This window comes from Salvia splendens, chromosome 22 (genome assembly GCF_004379255.2).
Source record: "Salvia splendens isolate huo1 chromosome 22, SspV2, whole genome shotgun sequence".
Lineage (NCBI taxonomy): Eukaryota > Viridiplantae > Streptophyta > Magnoliopsida > Lamiales > Lamiaceae > Salvia > Salvia splendens.
The window spans coordinates 23,563,432-23,581,743 of record NC_056053.1 but is presented as its reverse complement, the minus strand read 5'-3'; the positions used below and the strand labels follow the sequence as shown (position 1 = coordinate 23,581,743).

The 18,312-nt window shown below is 36.6% G+C and overlaps 3 protein-coding genes across 8 annotated transcripts; 1 reads left to right on the top strand and 2 right to left on the bottom strand.

The window, feature by feature from the left end:
- Positions 1-860: 860 nt before the first annotated feature.
- Positions 861-5,373, top strand: LOC121786398 (threonine dehydratase 1 biosynthetic, chloroplastic-like). The gene is made up of 8 exons (XM_042185029.1): positions 861-1,399; positions 1,870-2,049; positions 2,140-2,616; positions 2,699-2,947; positions 3,035-3,108; positions 3,451-3,568; positions 4,788-4,922; positions 5,012-5,373. The coding sequence occupies exons 1-8, from the start codon at positions 950-952 to the stop codon at positions 5,150-5,152; spliced, it is 1,824 nt and encodes a 607-aa protein (XP_042040963.1). The 5' UTR covers positions 861-949; the 3' UTR covers positions 5,153-5,373.
- A 534-nt stretch (positions 5,374-5,907) lies between these two features.
- LOC121787123 (E3 ubiquitin-protein ligase UPL7-like) lies at positions 5,908-13,742 on the bottom strand. 6 transcript variants are annotated; one of them, XM_042185751.1, is made up of 15 exons: positions 13,607-13,742; positions 13,341-13,463; positions 12,974-13,214; positions 11,940-12,514; positions 10,696-11,679; positions 10,272-10,594; positions 9,657-9,935; positions 9,327-9,579; positions 8,304-8,474; positions 8,136-8,228; positions 7,522-7,629; positions 7,087-7,203; positions 6,597-6,686; positions 6,348-6,449; positions 5,908-6,276 (listed from the first exon to the last, which is right to left on the bottom strand). In XM_042185751.1, the coding sequence occupies exons 1-14, from the start codon at positions 13,628-13,630 to the stop codon at positions 6,366-6,368; spliced, it is 3,465 nt and encodes a 1,154-aa protein (XP_042041685.1). In that variant the 5' UTR covers positions 13,631-13,742; the 3' UTR covers positions 5,908-6,276; positions 6,348-6,365. The 6 variants fall into 6 exon arrangements, 3 of the variants coding, with proteins under 3 accessions (XP_042041685.1, XP_042041684.1, XP_042041687.1); XM_042185750.1 differs by having other exon boundaries at positions 5,908-6,264; XM_042185753.1 differs by lacking the exons at positions 12,974-13,214; positions 13,341-13,463; positions 13,607-13,742 and adding an exon at positions 12,747-12,933 and having other exon boundaries at positions 5,908-6,264.
- A 1,058-nt stretch (positions 13,743-14,800) lies between these two features.
- Positions 14,801-15,184, bottom strand: LOC121786952 (zinc finger protein 7-like). Its single transcript, XM_042185544.1, has one exon. It carries the CDS (start codon positions 15,182-15,184, stop codon positions 14,801-14,803), a length of 384 nt encoding a protein of 127 aa, XP_042041478.1.
- Positions 15,185-18,312: the final 3,128 nt, after the last annotated feature.

Below are 18,312 nucleotides of genomic sequence, written 5' to 3'. Positions count from 1 at the left end.
TAAATTCCACGCTTATAATTCCTCCTTCTAGTGTCAATAATTTTGACAACAGACGACATCAAATTAATACTACAAAATTGAAATAATATGATTGTAATTGAAATTTTTTCTTTTCATATTAATTCCTCATTTATGTTTTATTATTTATACTATCAGTAATTTTGTATAAATAATTTTATTTATGATTGTAAATATAGTATAATATTACTAAAATTGATTTTAAAGTTATGCTCGTAGTTCATTTGTGGCTTTTTCTATTTCTCAAAATTAGTAATTATCTATAAATCATTTTAATTGTAATCATAACAAATTATTTTTATAATTTAAGAACAGAATATAATTATTTGATTCTATAAATATTTAAAATATTAGTATATGGTATTAATAAAATCAATTTTAATGTGGTATCTTTTATTTTAAAAATCTAGAATAGAAAAAAAACTCTATGATCTAATAATCTAATAAATATGTAAATATAGTATAACTGTAGTAACACTATTCCATTTCGATTCATTTCAAACTTACATTATTTCTAATTTAAGTTAAAATTAATGTATTCAATTAATATATTAAATTAAATTAAGAACTCATTTAGTAATTTATGTCTCATTATACTTAAAATTCTAATTTAATTATACTAAAAAATAAATTTCAAATTTACTGCATGAAAAATGTAAGTAACGTGACGGAGGGAGTATAATATTAGTAAAAAATCTACTACTCCGAAGCACGTGGTCACAACGATTCAATGCTTACTCATCATCTCTCATTGGTCACTATGCAATGTGGCCAAACTCCACACAGTAAACCCCTGAACCGTCATACACACAATAAAACTCGAATTATAAATGAACAACGCCACTCACTTTCATGACTCACACGCCACCCACATTCCTCCCACTCCGCGGCGGCGCAACACCACCGCTTTCCACCTACGCATTCCCCAAAAATGCAAGCTCTGCGCTCCTCCTCCGCCCAATCGCCCCTCCACCACTCCAATTTCTCCCCAAACCACGACGCCGGAGCATCCTCCAACCGCCTCGCCTGCTCCCGCCGAAGGCCGCTGATACGCGCCACCCTCTCAAAACAGGGCTCGGACACTCTCACCTCTGCCCCTAGGGCTCCCCCTCCGCCCTCGCCGCCTCCTCCGCCGGTCTCGGAGCCGCTGCTGAGAGTTTCCTCGGCTTCTCTCCAGTGCGAGAGCGGTCGTCTGCTGCGGAATGAGAATATGGGGAATGGCGCTGGTAGGGAAGCTACGCTGAGTGCGATGGAGTACCTGACCAACATTCTGGCGTCGAAGGTGTATGACGTGGCGTATGAGTCGCCGCTGCAGCTGACGGCGAAGCTGTCGGAGAGGTGGGGAACGAAAGTGTGGCTGAAGAGAGAGGATCTACAGCCTGTATGTATTATTCATCGTTCCTGTACGTCTGTAAATTTTTGCATGCTTTTGTTTGTGTATAATGTTGCTTGATTCTAGCTCGAATTGATCGAATTTTCTGGTATTAATTTGATGCAAACAGTCAAATGTATGCTTGATTGCTTTGATAAATTTTTATTTTAAAGTTGTTTTTGCATAATGTTTTTTGATTATATCTCGAATGAATCGAATTTTGGTGCTTAAATATGGTTAGGACCTTGAACAGTTTATATTACTGTTCCATATGAGAATGTAAGAGGCTTGTCAAATTTTTTGGTATTAGTTTGATGCAAAATTTTACAACTAACGACAGTTAAATGCAGGCTAATTGTTTTTTATTTTTCAATTTTAAGTTGTTTATAGGTGGTTTAGGACTTAGATCATGATGAAGTTCTATGCGAGTGGTGTCATGGAAGTGAAATATTTACACTTGCATATGATATGGCATGCAGGTTTTCTCATTCAAGCTTCGAGGTGCTTATAATATGATGGCTAAACTTTCAAAAGAGCAGCTTGAAAGAGGGGTGATTTGTTCCTCAGCAGGAAATCATGCTCAAGGCGTAGCATTATCTGCGCAGAGATTGGGATGCAATGCTGTGATTGTGATGCCTGTTACTACTCCAGAGATTAAGGTTATTCATTCTTTATTTATGTCCGCGTTTTGCTAAAGTGTCCAAAATAGGCAATTTCACTTTGGAAGCCTTTTTTCTTGATACTGGCAGTGGAGATCAGTTGAAAGACTTGGGGCCACTGTTGTTCTCCTAGGCGACTCGTATGATGAAGCTCAGTCTTATGCCAAAAAGAGAGCGGAAGAGGAGGGCCTCTCATTTATACCTCCTTTTGATCACCCCGATGTAATCATAGGGCAGGGAACTGTCGGAATGGAGATTGTGAAGCAGGTAACGGGCCCAATAGAAGCAATTTTTGTGCCTGTTGGTGGCGGGGGGCTCATAGCTGGAATTGCTGCCTATGTGAAAAGGGTTCGTCCAGAAGTTAAAATTATTGGAGTGGAACCATTTGATGCAAATGCGTTGGCATTATCACTTCACCATGACCGACGTGTAATGCTGGACCAAGTGGGAGGCTTTGCTGATGGAGTAGCAGTAAAAGTGGTTGGCGAAGAGACTTTCCGATTATGCAGGGAACTGATAGACGGTGTCGTTCTTGTCGGCCGTGATGCAATTTGTGCCTCAATAAAGGTTAGTTAAAACTTCTAATTTTTAAATCGGGATTCATGACTTCTTAGGTTGGTTGTTTATCTGTACTTGGACTTTCCTACAGGACATGTTTGAGGAGAAAAGGAGCATTTTAGAACCTGCAGGTGCTCTTGCCTTAGCCGGAGCTGAAGCTTACTGCAAATACTATGGACTGAAGGATGCAAATGTAGTAGCAATAACCAGTGGAGCCAACATGAACTTTGATAGATTAAGATTGGTAACTGAACTTGCAGATGTAGGTAGGCGGCGGGAAGCTGTACTTGCGACTTACATGACAGAAGAGCCAGGGAGCTTAAAAGAATTCTGCGAGCTAGTGAGTTTTTATTTCATCCAGCTTTTTTCATTCTCGTTATGTCAAGGAATGCAGTTCAAATTCAAATACGTTGTACATTGGTTGCAGGTTGGACCTATGAATATTACTGAATTCAAATACAGATATAATTCAGATAAAGGACAAGCTTTAGTACTCTACAGGTAAGATACTCCCTCCGTCCCATAGTAGATGTCACACTTTCCTTTTTAGTTTGTCCCACAAAAGATGTCACATTTCCTCTTTTGGAAAAAGTTCCCTCTCACATCAATTATTAAATTATATTTTCTCTCACCACTTAACACACAAAATAACATCTCCTAAAATCCCGTGCTATCTCCCAAGTGTGACATCTACTATGGGACGGAGGGAGTACTATGTTTTATATTCTTCTGTTCATTTTGACAGACGTTAAGTTGTGTTGATCGCCCTAATATATGAAGTATTATAATAATGAAATCATAAGATACTTACTAAACCTTTTACCTATTCTTTTCTGTTAACAGTGTTGGCCTTCATACTGACTTTGAACTTCAAGCAATGGTCCAGAGAATGGAATCTGCTAAATTACAAACCATAAATCTTACAGAGAATGACTTGGTCAAGGATCATTTGAGACATTTGGTATGTATATCTTTTACTATCATCATCATCAACAACAACAACAACAACATTATTTTTATTAAAGATTTAAGACAAGGTAGACTGCCAATAGCATAAAGTGATGTTTTGTTTCATATACTCTTGTATCACACTTTTGAGCTCAAATTTCCAGAAGTTCTACTGTTTTGAAGATACTGTGAATAATAAACTTAAGAAATTGAGTTCAAGTTCGAAGTGTTAAGATTTAAGAGTAACATGAGAGAATGAGGTTGTAATGAAATCTTAATATTTTTATATCAATCAACTGTGGATTAAAATGTTATTTCCTCAAATACTTGTAAGTTGTAACCCCCTGACTTCGTCCAGTCCTTCAATTTGGAGTTCCTGGGTGATTTAGCAATTCAGCTGAAGTTTGGATGAGAGAATTACTCACTGTAGAATTATTTCAGCTCAATAAATGCACCATTGCAGCTGGTACAGGAGAGTTTGTCCTTCCTCGTCGTTCCATACTGAAAAAATGCTAACATACACACACTGATGATGAACTGAACTGAACTGTGTCCTATGCTCTTGACCAGAATGTGTACCATGTACAAGTAAACTAGATATGAAGATGACAAGTGTGATTCCTGTTTGTGTCATAACTATTTAGTTGGTAGTAAAGAATCATCAGCACTTAGCGGAGACGTGGTTGTAGGTAGATATGCAATTGTACTTAATTTAGAACATTCTGAACCTTATGTTTGTTATGGCATTACATATTTTGCTGCTCAGTAATAGATTATCTGTTTGAATGACAATTAAAGCTTAATCTGAGGCTTATGAAAACTCTTAGTATTGGAGAAATCTCAGAATCCAGGAATAATGGAAAGTGAGAACAGTATGTGTTTAGACTTTAGAGAAAGAACCAAAAACGTATTTGTTGAACTGGTTGCCATTCCTTAAAGAGATACTCCTAGGCCAGCTAACAGAATTTCTCTTTAGGAAGATGGTTGCTTTTGTTTCTTTTATTTTTCTTTTTAATATAAAATGTCTTATAAAAATTAGTGGCTTGTAGGTTCTATTTTGTCCACAGTCTACCATAAAAGAATAATTATTTCTTTAAGCTAGAGCATAATGACTGTCCGAGGCAGTATTATCTGCTTCTCTTGGTTAAAACTTATCACATCATTGTTTGACCTGAACAGTAGCATGTGTATGAATTTCAAGTTGTGTATGATTTCTTATATATTAATTTCAGATGGGTGGAAGATCAAATGCTAAAGATGAGCTGCTATGCCGTTTCATTTTCCCTGAGAGGCCTGGTGCATTGATGAAATTTTTGGATGCTTTGAGTCCACGTTGGAATATAAGCTTGTTCCATTATCGTGGGCAGGTTGTATTCCCAAAAACGTGTATGCATATTTGCTATCATAGATATATATTTATTCAGATAATTTACCATTTTGTTGCACGTACCTCCAGGGAGAATCTGGTGCAAATGTGCTAGTTGGCATCCAAGTTGCTCCAATAGAGATGGAGGAGTTCCGCTGTCGTGCAAACAGTCTTGGGTATGGGTATGAACTGGAAACTGCCAATGAAGCATTCCAGCTTTTAATGCGATGAAACGGTACCTTGATTTACGAGTTGAAGCTCGTCGTTGAAGCCTATGCAGCAGCTCGTCGTTGAAGCCTTGTTTCTTGTAAAAGAAGTTACATCTAAGATGAGAACCAATCTGGTTTAAGTTCCTTGGTTCTCAGTTTATTATGTGTTGTTTTGTGATTCAGCGATGTTGAATAATGTAGTTTCATTACAACAATGGTAATGTATTATGACTGTTCTTTTAAGTGGGCCGATCTGTGCCAGCCCAGCCCAGTCCGTATCTGGACCAGATTGGGCTTTTTATGCATTAATCTACCTGAGAATCGATAGCTGGGATTCGAAGGCCTGAGATGGGCCGGCCTATAGAGGCAGGCTTAAATGGGCTTGTGTTAGTCTTGATATTAGTATTTTATGTGCTGTAGAAATAATTATTTACAAATTTCTCCTTCCGTCTCGTTTAAGATTTCTATCTTTCTTTTAAATTTGTCCTAAATAAAATCTCAATTTTTCATATTTTGAATAAATCATCTCTCTCTCTTTCTCTCTTTATTAACTAGGAGTACTAATTTTCTCTCTATTCTATTTTATTACACTGAACAATCCCTTCGAAAATTGTTTTTGGGACGAAGTGCAACAACAGCTGATAATAATTGATAATTAAATATGATTTTTTAATCTCTAAATTCGAGATTGTATATTCTCAAATCAAATCTAATGATTTAGATTATGATTTGTTAATCACAATATAAATTCAACTAGGATGGAGGAAGAAGCATGAATACAAATTAAATGCAAAGCAAAAAATAATTTCTTTTCAATCGACTGACACATTTAGTGGTTTATTCACAAACATGATGTTTCTATGAATGAAACTCTAATGGAAATCAAAGAATCAGTATATTTTCCAATAATTTGACACCATTGGAAGTTTATTTCAGCATAACAACAGAATCAGTATCATGATCAAACTACACATTTCGGAGAACGAAGAATGCAGTTAACCAATGCTCGAAGAGATTCTCAAAGTCTGTCGGCCGATATCCCTCGACTAGTGATACCCCTCCTACCTGTGGCTGGTACAGGTGATAACCGTGTCTTCTGTAAACTTGCAAGATCCTCAAATGATCTAGAAGCTTCTGCAACAACATCTGATAACCTTCGTCAGCTAGGCGAAACGTAGAGAACCAAGAAAAATTGTAGATATTGCACTTTTTTTTACCAGATGTCGAATTTAGAACTAAGACAGTTCAAATCCAGCATTGGAATTAATCGCATAGAGAAGTTTTGCTCTCAGAGTGCTCGAACGTTTGTATGTCGGGAGCTGTATTGTGCGTGAGCAAAGTCAATCACAACATATAGCTCAACGATTTGACAAAAAAATATAGCTACTTTACTGGATGAGACTAAGGTTTCTAGATCATTAGAAATTACGGTCATAACAAGAATCATTTGGGGGATTGAACAATACCTTCAGAGTGTTATAACATGTAGAAGCTGATGGCAGCCGATCTACATCTGGTCCCCCAAATGAAGCCCAAAGAGGAGTATCGCAGTTCACCTACGCAATCAAAAGTTTCTGCGTCAGTTCACACAATGCACAATAGTATTGTTTCTTGTTTTCAATGCTTGGAGGGGCTGATGCTTTGTATGTTTTCTTTCCTTGGGATTATACATGTGTGTGTGTGTGTGTGTGTGTGCGCGTGTGTATATTTCCCCTTGGTCTTCAAGACAATATTCTTCTATACTAGGTTTTCATACACCAGTTTCATTGATGACCAAAATATACTAGATCTCATTTACCTAAATGTCGTTATGATCCAAATAGATAACACAGAGTAATATCAATGCTCGGTTAATGTCTAGTGTAAAGAAAAACAATAAATTAAGTGTAAGATTGATGAAGATAAATCTCCAACACCATAAAACACTAAATAAATAAGTTGGAAGTTGAAAAATACCTTATGGATAGTAAAAGCTGGATGAAGGTGCTTGAACCCAAGCAATGGTGCTCTAGAACAGCTGGTAACGAACTTAAGTAGCATACATCGTTCTTTTGGTTCTAATCCTGCAAATACCTATGACAGAGAAACCAACCAAAACCTGAGTACTCTTGCATGAATAATTAGATAGCACTACCAACAGGAACATATAAATATTTGGAAATAGACTGGCACAAGATCAAACTCGTACATCACATCAAGCAATTGAATAGACTTAGAGATCTTCTTGAAATCCTAGAGCTCTCAAAGGAACTGTTATGTAACCTAAATTTTCCATGCACAGCATAACGGGAGGTAATTATTTCCAAGGTCCTTGTACTGGCATTCCAAATGGCAGAAATCTCTATCCAATCATATATTTACAAACCAATTGAGAAATCTATGAGTCCATACCTCCCAAAAAAGTTTAATTGTTCGACTCCCTTCACTGTAGCCCCCAGTATACTGTGTATGTTTCTTCAAATCATCAACATCAATGTCATGGTTCCCGCCCGAAAGCAACTGCAAAAGAAAATTGTCAAGATAAAAAAGATTGGTGTCTAATACAAACATCAAAAGTAATAATCAGGCTAACAAATCACTATATAGTACACTGACTACAATATCGGGTAATTAATGTAACAAAACAAAGAAAATAACTAAGTTAGCACCTGATATAGGTAGGAAAAGTGTTCATAAATTGAAAGCTTGTATAGAAGACTACTTTTGGTAACTTTGTGCATTGACGTGCCATGTACATATAGATAATACATCTATAAATCTCTGGATGCTGGGGCATTTCTAGAGGGGACTGGGGTGGAGAAAAATTGATAACTTTCAATACAAACGCATCGTCTCCATATCCAAATACTGACAAACCTTTAGAATTGAATGTAAAGGGCTCTCCCTACATGCTTTCCCAGGATTAACTTTTAGAAAATAAATTTAATGGTTGACACAAACGAATTTGGGAAACTGGCAAGTAGCATCAAGGAATAAATAAACATCACGATATAAACAAGAAATACCTGGTTAAATTCACTTGCATTAAATAACTTTAACCAAGAAGGTGATATCAAATCTGTCAACCCTCGTAAAAATGCACTTGAAAAAGGAAGTATCTGCAGTTAATGCTGAATATAAGCTGTAGCAAGGATATAAAACTCGAGCAAAGCTACAAAAATGCTTAAGAATACCTGTCTGTTAAGCTTATAATCTGCCATTGCATGAACATATTGCAATTTGTTATCATTTGTCACACATATATCCTTACCCCCAGGTTTTAGTTCAATAACAAGCCGTTTTCCAAGAGATTCTTCAGTAACCGTAAAATCCAAAACGAGGTCTCTGACATCTCCATCATAATGCTGTATACCCAATTCATATATGCCATCAGACTACTTCAAGTATGCATATGCAACTTCATCTCTATAACCAAAATACAAATATATGAAACACGCATATGCAACCACATTTGAACATGCACATGAGCATAAATTTTTTGAAATATGTATAGATAATCCTACTCACGCTTGAAATACAGTGCTCAGGTAACACATAAGCAGATCATGAACACAAATTAAGTGTAACACATCACACCCATGTGAATGATCTCATAACTACTGCAAGATCTTACCTATTCAGCTTATATCAAGGACATCCATACAACTACCAAGCTCCTAATGCTAAATTATTCAGTAACATGCATAACAGAATTATTTGTTTGCCTTGCTTCATCCATCAATTACTAATACCAAAGTTTAGGGTTTTCGGAGGTATCCCGAAAGCAACTTCGTATGGACCAACACGATCACATTCGCCTTTCCATAAATGCCAACAGAGTCCATTCAACTAAAGCCACTATAAAATTATCCATTCAAGTCCTTCCAAGGTTTCTTCAAGTATAATGGTAAACCAACCTTGAATGCCATAAAAAACTAGATTTCTTTCCAGGTACATGCCCATTGAGTGGTTGTATGGAGCTCCTGATCTTATAAATATAATATGACAAAATACTTGAGCCCATATCAAGTTATCAACAACTAATCCTCTCATCACTTGACGAGGTTTAAGATCATGTTCAAGTTGATTTTAAGAAACAGGTATGCTCCATAGACCATACAGAACTCGGAGACAAAAAAATATTCCAGTCATGACACAACAAAATCTTGCAGGTTGCATGATTTTCTCAAATTTCTTTTAGTTGATAAAGTATTCACCTTAACATACATGAGATTCCTGTACAGCTCAGGATCAAGAGTGGAGAGTTCATCCAGAAAGTTATAGCGTCCCAATAACTTTTGCACAAAAACATGGGAAAAATAAAAATCTAGTAAGATTCCTTCATACAGAGCTTTACCAACAATTCTTCCTAGAAATTCAAACATCCCCATTATGTTATCCAATAATCTTGCACTTGTATTTGGGATTAGATGCCTGTCAACAGTTGAGGTCTGGTAGAAAAGCCCATACCTGAATATTGTAGTCAGTCACATCAGAAAACATAAGAAGATTATAACTACCCAAACTTTGAGACCTAAGCAGCTTACTCTGGTGAAAAGGCTACTTTTGAGAGGTCAGTCAAGAACTCCTTGGACAGTCCACCATAGTCGAGGCCAGCTTCTGGAAGGCCAGATTCACTGACAAAAGAAACATGGATGGATGATTTCAACCTAGAACCAAGTGAGTTCAATTGTCGCAATCCATCTTCAAATATATGATCTCGACGAACTACAATCTCAATTGAGCGAGACCCAGGTACAGTGCTTTCACCAGCCAATCTTCTTGAAACCTTGTCCATGCTGATAAATTCTCTGAACATTTTAACTCTGTCAAGTTGGGAAAAGACAATTTCACATTACTTTTTGTCGTCGAACAAAAAGTATCTAAAGAAAAAAACAATGAAGTGTGAGTTTACTTGTTTCTAAAAGTCAAATTCACAACACAAACCAATACCACTTTATGAAAAAAACTAATAAACTTTGTAAACTGCACTTACGACACTGGAATCAGAAATTTGAACTGAAGATGAAACCACACATAGCTTTTATAACTGTTATAAACTAAAAGTCAAGCATATAAGATGAAATCACCCAGGAACTAACAAGATAGCATCACTAGCCTTCATAGATACCAATCATTGTGATCTATGGTGCAGTACCTACCTTTCTTCAAAGGGAAATATATGTGGCATGGTAGTAATAACAGAACCCTCACTCGGGGAGGGCGCTCCATCCGCAGCTGAGAAAACTTCATGAGTTCTGGCAGCAACAGCAATTGGCATCCTATTATTTTTACCCGGAGCAAGCCACAAAGAATGATGGCAAAACTGCCGCCTTGAATTCCTTTCGTATAACAAATGTAGGCATCGAACTGCAGAATCTACAAGAACTCTGTATTGAGGGCTAATACCCCGGGATAAGGAGTTATAAGCAAGTGTATTCAACATTGATGTGATCTTCTGCTGTTGCTCTAACGTAAATGGGACCTGATTATTCAGATTACACAAATACAATAATCACAGCTATGTAAGTGGAGTTTAATGGCTAGTGATAGTTAATTCAACTGATGAAATGATATTAATGTGACCTGCTTGTCGTAAAACTCAATGTCATCAAGAATCAACAGCAGATGCGAATAACTGGAACAGAAGAGTAGGAGCAAACGAGATATATCTTTTGATATACCTTCAGGGCCCTGCCTTAGTGACTCAATATCCCATTCTTCAGAAGGATGTTCCTCAATATGGCCAATGCTGGTTTGGTCATTGACCGAGTCAATGGGATCATTTTCTGTTGGTGATCTTCCAGTGATCTTATGAAACATATTAACCCATTTATTGCTAGTTTCTTTACTAAGACTCTTTTGCCTCCTTCCTGAAATGCCACCACTTCTATCTCCAGTTAATGTATTCGAACAGGCTAAGTTTGTGTTGGCAATGGGAATATTATCATGAAAGAGAGTTTTTTCTAGCTCTCCCCACAATCTTGGAAGAAACCCAGGGGTGAATGACAGCATGTTGAGGACTGAAAAGGATTTGATCACAGGACCCAAAGCGGAAAACAATTGAAGTATGCATGAATAATAATAAGTTATTAGAAGCAATCCCTGCTTCGATGAGTACTCTGGATTTCCCAAAGAGAGCCTATCATTTTCACAGATAGACCCACTTTTTTCAATTGCAAGGAGTTCCTTAAGATGCCACTGCTGACAAATAGGTCTAAAAGTGTCCAAATATGATAAATTTGGGGACCCACAAGTTGTTTCATCCATGTCAAGAAAGGATTCGACAGAAGGATCATAATCACCTCCTATTTCTTCATTTTTCATTTTTCTCTGTGTGGAGTTTTCAAGTGAAACCAACAAGTTCTCTGCCAATAAAATAACCACATGGAGATAGGATGAATAGTCCAAGCTTTCGGTAAATTTACCCAAATCTGCTGCACTCATACCACTCTCTGTTGCAAGGCAGACAACGTTAGCAAGAGCCCAGCCGACATGTGGCATCTTTCTGGATGTTATTTTTAACTGATCCATCTCAGAAATTTCCTCCAAAATATTCTCTTTTAAGATCTGTCATCACCTACCATATTTTGATCAGCCCCTTATGCCTTAATCTAGGAAAGCTAGAAGTTACTCAAAATAGAAATATCATACTTTCTCAACATGCTTTATATTATAAACTACATATCATAGGATCAATAACAATAAAGTAGCATTTCATCACAGTTACTCAGAGAAACAAACACATCCCTTGAACCAAAAAAGATAAAAAAATATGCTTTTGACATGTTGAGTAGCTCTTAATGTTTCTTGCTGAGGTAAACTCTTACCAGTAAGTTCCTGAGGCATAATGATAATACAGACTTGTGTCTAAGAGCAGGTACAAGTATTGCAGGTAAGCGTTGAGGAAACCAAGGTATTGTAAGCATTGAGATGCAGTAGTGCTGAATAGCAGATTCCATTGTAGCTTTCTCATTTATGTCAATGTTTGTTAGGTGGAAGGGCCGCAAAGATAAAGTTATCGCACTGGCAACTATTACAAATCTGTCGTCTTTCGGCCAGTCTTTAGAAGAAAAAGGAGCTTCCAGTGTCAAAATAAATTTCCTAATGCAATCATACAACCTACTCCTTTTACTCCCAGCAAACTCTATCAGATTTTTTACTGCAGCATTTGCATCCTTTTTTCCATCAAGGGGAATGTGATTCCAACCTTTTGGATCAGTTAAGATAACTGACAAACGCATTGCTGTTGATGTGAGGACAATATCTTCAGCCCTTGGATGGGAGTAGTCAAACAATGATAAAACAAACAAACAAACAGAAATCAGCTTCTTTGATTGATAGAACCACAATCTTCTCTCTTCAATACTTCCAACTGTCATTGAGCAAAAGCTTTTGCATGGATCTGCAAATCAAATATCCATATATCAGAACAGCTCGTACTTTAGTTACATCAAAACAATCATTATATCATCCAAAAAAATTCTTTCAAGAATGACCTTCAGAAATCTACCAACAAGCATACTCTAGTTTTAGCACAACATCCTCAGTTGTGGAAATTATTCTAAAAGAACCATCATTCTCAAATTCTATAATAAGTTTATTTATAGAAAATATGCTGAAGCAGATATTTTCACCTGTCATAATGCAGTATTCAACGAGTGAACGCGAATTGCCTTCATACTCTAAAGGTAAAGCAATTGCAAATGGCCATAAAGACCCTAATTTCCTAGTCTTTCTTTTTATTTCCTCCTCATATAAACTTTCCCTTATGGTTTCAAACATAGATGAGGTCAGTGAGAAACCACAACACTCAATTATCACGAATCTTATAACTACATATCCAATACTAGCAATATCATACCCTTTGAAGTTACATCCTCCAAAACTATTCTGAAGCAACTCATCATACACTCCCTATCTCTCGATCCAATCTTCCCAAGTCGAACACACAAATACTCTATAAAGAAGAGAAAAGGTCTCAAAATCTCCACGGACATCTGCACTCCAGTAAGAGACCCCGAACGTCTTCTCATCATCATTTCCCACTCCACTCGGAGCAGCAAAGCCGCGGATTCCGTTGCGTGGTGCCGCCTCCAAGTTCTCTGAATAAAACGAACTTTCTCAAACACAACTTATTCACTGAACTAACCTCCCGATCCAAAAAAATATATATTGAAATAAGAAACACAAAAACGAAAAGAGAGAAGAAATCAAATCAGTTCGTTAACCTGAATGAGCAAAGCGGCGGCCTTGGCTCGCCGGGCGTAATTCCGGAGTTCCCTTTCCTGATTAACCCTATCCAAAAGGGCATCCCTCGTAATTTCCTTGGCGCTGGCTCCGCGCAGCGACACCTGATCGGAAATTGAAGTCAAACTCAAAATCATCATACAATTGGCGGTAACTGTGGTGTGATTGATCACCGAAATCCAAAATAATGCGATCGGAGCTGAAATTGCTTAGAACAGTAGAGAAAAGAGCGGGAGAAGTAAATTACCTGATTTTTGCGAGATTCATTCATGGATCTTTGCGGTGACAACGGAGAGGAGCAGACTGTTGATCGAATCCCCAATTGATTTATGAGTTTTTGGTTTAGTTCAGAATTTGATCTTTCTTTCTTGTGAAATGCAGACAAACGGAGTAACTAATTATCCCTTTTTTCTTTTCTTTATTCATCAATATAAAATAATAAACGTTTTTTTTATCATTTTCTTTGAACAATTTTCTTTTCTTCAATAACTTCTTCAACACTTTTAATTTGATTCACGAGATCTCAGCCATTCGAGTAAATAGGTTTGCATGATTTCATCATTTTTCTTTTAATAAATTATCTAACTCTACCTAAAACATTATAGTTTGACAGATGTTATGAAATCTTTTATTCAATATATTCCAAGCTTCTTTGGCTGGTTTGGTACCATGAATTCTTGGATATATGGATTTGCTCTGCCCTTGTTGAATGAATTTCAAGGAATTTACAACTCTATTCACGTTCTTCTGGAAGTCATTTTGTTTATCTTGACTTCATGCCTCTGCCAGGGTGCTTCTGCATGTCCGGAACAATGCCTTGGCCGAGCTGAACCCCTTGTGGCACACGCTGCAGTGGTACATCCGACCACCCCCGCCGCCGCCGCTCTCTTCATGCCCAACGGACTCCCGCCAACTCTCACACTCCTCCATTGCCGCTGTGACCTCCAGGGAAGGGGGGGTTCTGGTAGTAGGGGAGTGGCGAGAGTTGGCAGGAGTCCGTTGGGTAGGAAGAGAGCAATGGCGACTGACGGCGGCAGAGAGGGTGGTCGGATGTACCACTGCAGCGTGTGCCATAAAGGTTTCAGTTCGACCAAGGCGTTGTTCGTGCACATGCAGAAGCACCTTCGCAGAGGTATGGAGTCAAAATCAACAAAATGACTTCAAGAATAATGTAATAGAGTCTAATATTTAGATAGAAAATATCATACGGATATATTTAACTAGATAATGAATATGATTTTGATTGAGTGATCAAAACGGTAGAGATTACAATGGTATTTATAGGTACCGTATGCATGAATCTAGCCTAATACATAACTTTTTAACAAGTTACATGAATGTTCATTAATTACATAAATGGATACATGCACGAATTGATCAACATAATTATGCAAATTACTTTTTCCATAACATATACATTAATTAATTTCCAAACTAACTACTACAGTTTCAGATTCAAGTCAAGCACCATCGAACTCGACAGCTTCTCCTCACAATCCTCGGCCTCTCTATAGCTCCCCGGCCACACAAAATCCCGCGTTGAGCCGACAGCAGCCGCCAACACGGCTCTCTCGCTTCTCGGTTTTCGCAGGAGGGCGTGGGGCTGCACCCCGAGGGATCTTGACATGGAATCTTGGAAATGTCTGACCAAACCCCTCTCCCTCTTGTGAGCATTCTGGTGGTCGCCTAATGCCTGCGGACTGTAGAATTTTCGGCCGCAGAATCTGCAGCGGAAAGCCTTGGTCGGAAAAGGCCGCGTCGCGGTTGACTGCGCCGGCTTCAGACTCAGCCAGTTTTGCTCTGCCGTTTCTTGAGTTTTGAACATGACGGTTTTTTTTTCTGTTGCAAGAGATAGTGAAATTGAGCTAATTATATTCATTTGTGTTTTTCCTGTTTCCACTAAGGGATTGTTTGATAGCTTTATTAATTTGAGGCTTTTATCGATGTATTGTAAATTAATTGTGTTGGATAAAGTTAGATGTTTGGTATGTAGCTAGATTATTTAGTGGATTAAGCTGTGGAATTGATATTTTTATCATTACAAAACATTATAAATATAGATGTTGCTCCAAGGTAAAAATTTATGGAAGATGAGGAGTGTGAGTAAATAATAATTTTTGGCATTTATGAAATAAATATTTAAATATTATAAAAATATTTTGTGAAATAAAATCGTATTATCATATAATGAACCCGAAATGAATATTTATGACCAAAAGTAAAATTTAAAACTTACTATATATCCTAATTACAAAAAAAAAATCAATTATTTTTTTTAAACTAACGATAAATATTACAAATTATAACTGATGAACCATGGTTTAAAGTAAAATTAACATATTAAACAATACGTAAAATTGAATTAATCACAATGCATTAAATTTGAAGAAAAAATATAATTAAGAAAAATTAATGTGATCAGTCTCCCTTCACGTATCAGGTATGTTTGAACGGAGATAGATGCCATATGTACTGAAATTCTGAAAGTAGTCTAACTATATTACGTATATATCGAGAGTAGGTAAGCTAGCTAGATATATATCATATATACTATTCCCTCCGTTCTATAGTAATGAAGACGTTTCTTTTAGGCACGGAGATTAAGAAAATTGTATTATTTGAATTAAAGTAAATGAAGAATAAAGTAGAAAATGAAAAAGGTAGAGAGATGAAGATGGAATAAAGTAATAGAGAGTAAAGTAGGTGTGAAAAAATATGTTGACTTTTATTAAAAGAGGAAATATCTTTATTACTATGAAACGTACCAAAATGGTAAAATGTTGTTAGTGAGTTTTTATGCATCCAATTTCATATTGATTCCCAACATTATTAATTGCGATGGAATAGGTTTCCATTAATTTCATATATATAGTAGGTGCTTGAAATTGCAAATTATTGACAATTATGGTCGGCCATATTTTCCCCCTTTTTTGCTTGAAATTTGACGTGTCATTCGCTAAAATCCAAATAAAAACATTACTATTAATACGAGTAAATCTATCATTAGTGATCCAACTAATGCCATAAATGGTGAATGCCACACAAAGTTCAGCACTATAAAGGGGTTTATCAACATGAACAAAATAGAGAACATTTCTGCTATTCTGCCGACATATATAGTCGTAATTAAGAAGTTAAATTTAAATATTAAAATCAGCTAGCAAGAAGAAAGTAAGTGTACATTATTAATCTTTAAGAATTTCTTGATATCAATTTCAAATTGGAGAAAGGTGCATGTCTACTATTAATGAGAGATGTACAATTGAATTTTCTTCATAAGAATTTATGATGTGATCTAATTTTTAACTATGAACCAAACAAAATTATCTCAAATTGTAAAGATAATCAAAGATGTTATGATATCCAATTTTTCTAATAAATCAAAACAAACAATGCACCGGATTTTAGAATCCTTGGTATTATTTTATAGGTGAAGTGAAAAACATTTGGCTTATGATTTTTTATGACCATCAAGCATAAAAAAGAGGTTACTTAGAGCTATAAACGTTAGAAGTATAAAAGTGGGGGTGATGGTGGTGCTAATAATAAAACCGTCAATATCATTATCAACGTTTGGAACAATTCTATTTTTTTGGGCAATGTATTTTTACTTGGCTTAGTTCCTCTCTTTTCATTTAGTTAACAAATAATCGAGCTAAGTTATGGACCAAAAAAAACTTGAGCTTGGTGTTAGGATCGTCGACTGCAACATTAGTTTGATATTGTTCGCTTTGGGTCAAGCCCGCACGGATTTATTTTTGGGTCACTCCCAAAAGGCCTCAAACTAATTAGGGTTGGACAAGAATTATATACACCTTCCAACTTCCCTCACTCATCCGATGTGGGATGGGTTTGTAACCCAACAAACCTCCCCTCAAACCGAGACCACATCGGGAACGCAGTTGACACGAACATGGGTCGTTCCAGCCCTGGCCCCTGGGTCATCCTGGGCCCGACTCTAACCCGAGTCCTTCAGGGCCCGACCCTAACCGGGGCTCATCCAGGCATGACCCATAGCCACCTGGGCTCTGATACCACTTGTTAGGATCGTCGACTGCAACATTAGTTTGATATTGTCCGCTTTGGGTCAAGCCCGCACGGATTTGTTTTTGGGTCACTCCCAAAAGGCCTCAAACTAATTAGGGTTGGACAAGAATTATATACACCTTCCAACTTCCCTCACTTATCCGATGTGGGATGGGTTTGTAACCCAACACTTGGGACCATGCTGCTGATTTAATTTAACCAAGTTTTTTTGCCAAGATTTTTCTCTGATTCAACGCAGTTATTTACTATACTAGAATTAGATCCCAACTGACCGATTTTATGGACAATAAACCTTAATTTCAATACAATCTACCTGTAACCCTGGTTACAAAACGATTTAATACAAAAATAATTAATGAAACATGTTCAATGTCACACAGACTATTAATTTAGAAATAATAATTTCCAATATCTCGAGTATTCCAATAATCACGAAGAAAGACTTATCTTATAATTGTGGTTCTTTTTGTAATTTAGTGGTATATCACACTAATGTCATTTGTTATCATTAGTAGACTTTTCACTTGCTTAATACAATACATAATCCTTTTCGCATCTAGATGTGGATATATATTTATTTATTTCAGTAAGAAAATGGGTAAATATTTCTTTTGCGATGACGATCACTATTTATCCTACAATACGAATTTTTGAGCTCTTTAATTTGTTCAAAAGAACAAAATACTAGAACTCCATAATAAAAAAATGTTTTCCGCACTAAAATAAAAGTTAATGTTAATCATATACTGTATGATATATGTACAAGTAGTTTGGAGGATCTTTCTAAGATTTACCGTGCCTGAAAAGTATGAGAAATTAAGTACTCCCTCTTTTCTAGTAAAAATAAAACATTTTTAAAAATGGAAATAACATCATCTCTACTTTTTACTCTCTGTTGCTTGATTT

Excerpts from the sequence above, each read along its gene's own strand:
- LOC121786398 (XM_042185029.1), top strand. The coding sequence starts at position 950 with ATGCAAGCTCTGCGCTCCTCCTCCGCCCAATCGCCCCTCCACCACTCC. Across the intron at positions 1,400-1,869 it reads AGAGAGAGGATCTACAGCCT|GTTTTCTCATTCAAGCTTCG; the intron begins GTATGTATTATT and ends TATGGCATGCAG. Across the intron at positions 2,617-2,698 it reads CAATTTGTGCCTCAATAAAG|GACATGTTTGAGGAGAAAAG; the intron begins GTTAGTTAAAAC and ends ACTTTCCTACAG.
- LOC121787123 (XM_042185751.1), bottom strand. The coding sequence starts at position 13,630 with ATGAATGAATCTCGCAAAAATCAG. Across the intron at positions 13,464-13,606 it reads ATGAATCTCGCAAAAATCAG|GTGTCGCTGCGCGGAGCCAG; the intron begins GTAATTTACTTC and ends ATTTCCGATCAG. Across the intron at positions 10,595-10,695 it reads TTGAGTTTTACGACAAGCAG|GTCCCATTTACGTTAGAGCA; the intron begins GTCACATTAATA and ends CTGAATAATCAG.
- LOC121786952 (XM_042185544.1), bottom strand. The coding sequence starts at position 15,184 with ATGTTCAAAACTCAAGAAACGGCAGAGCAAAACTGGCTGAGTCTGAAG.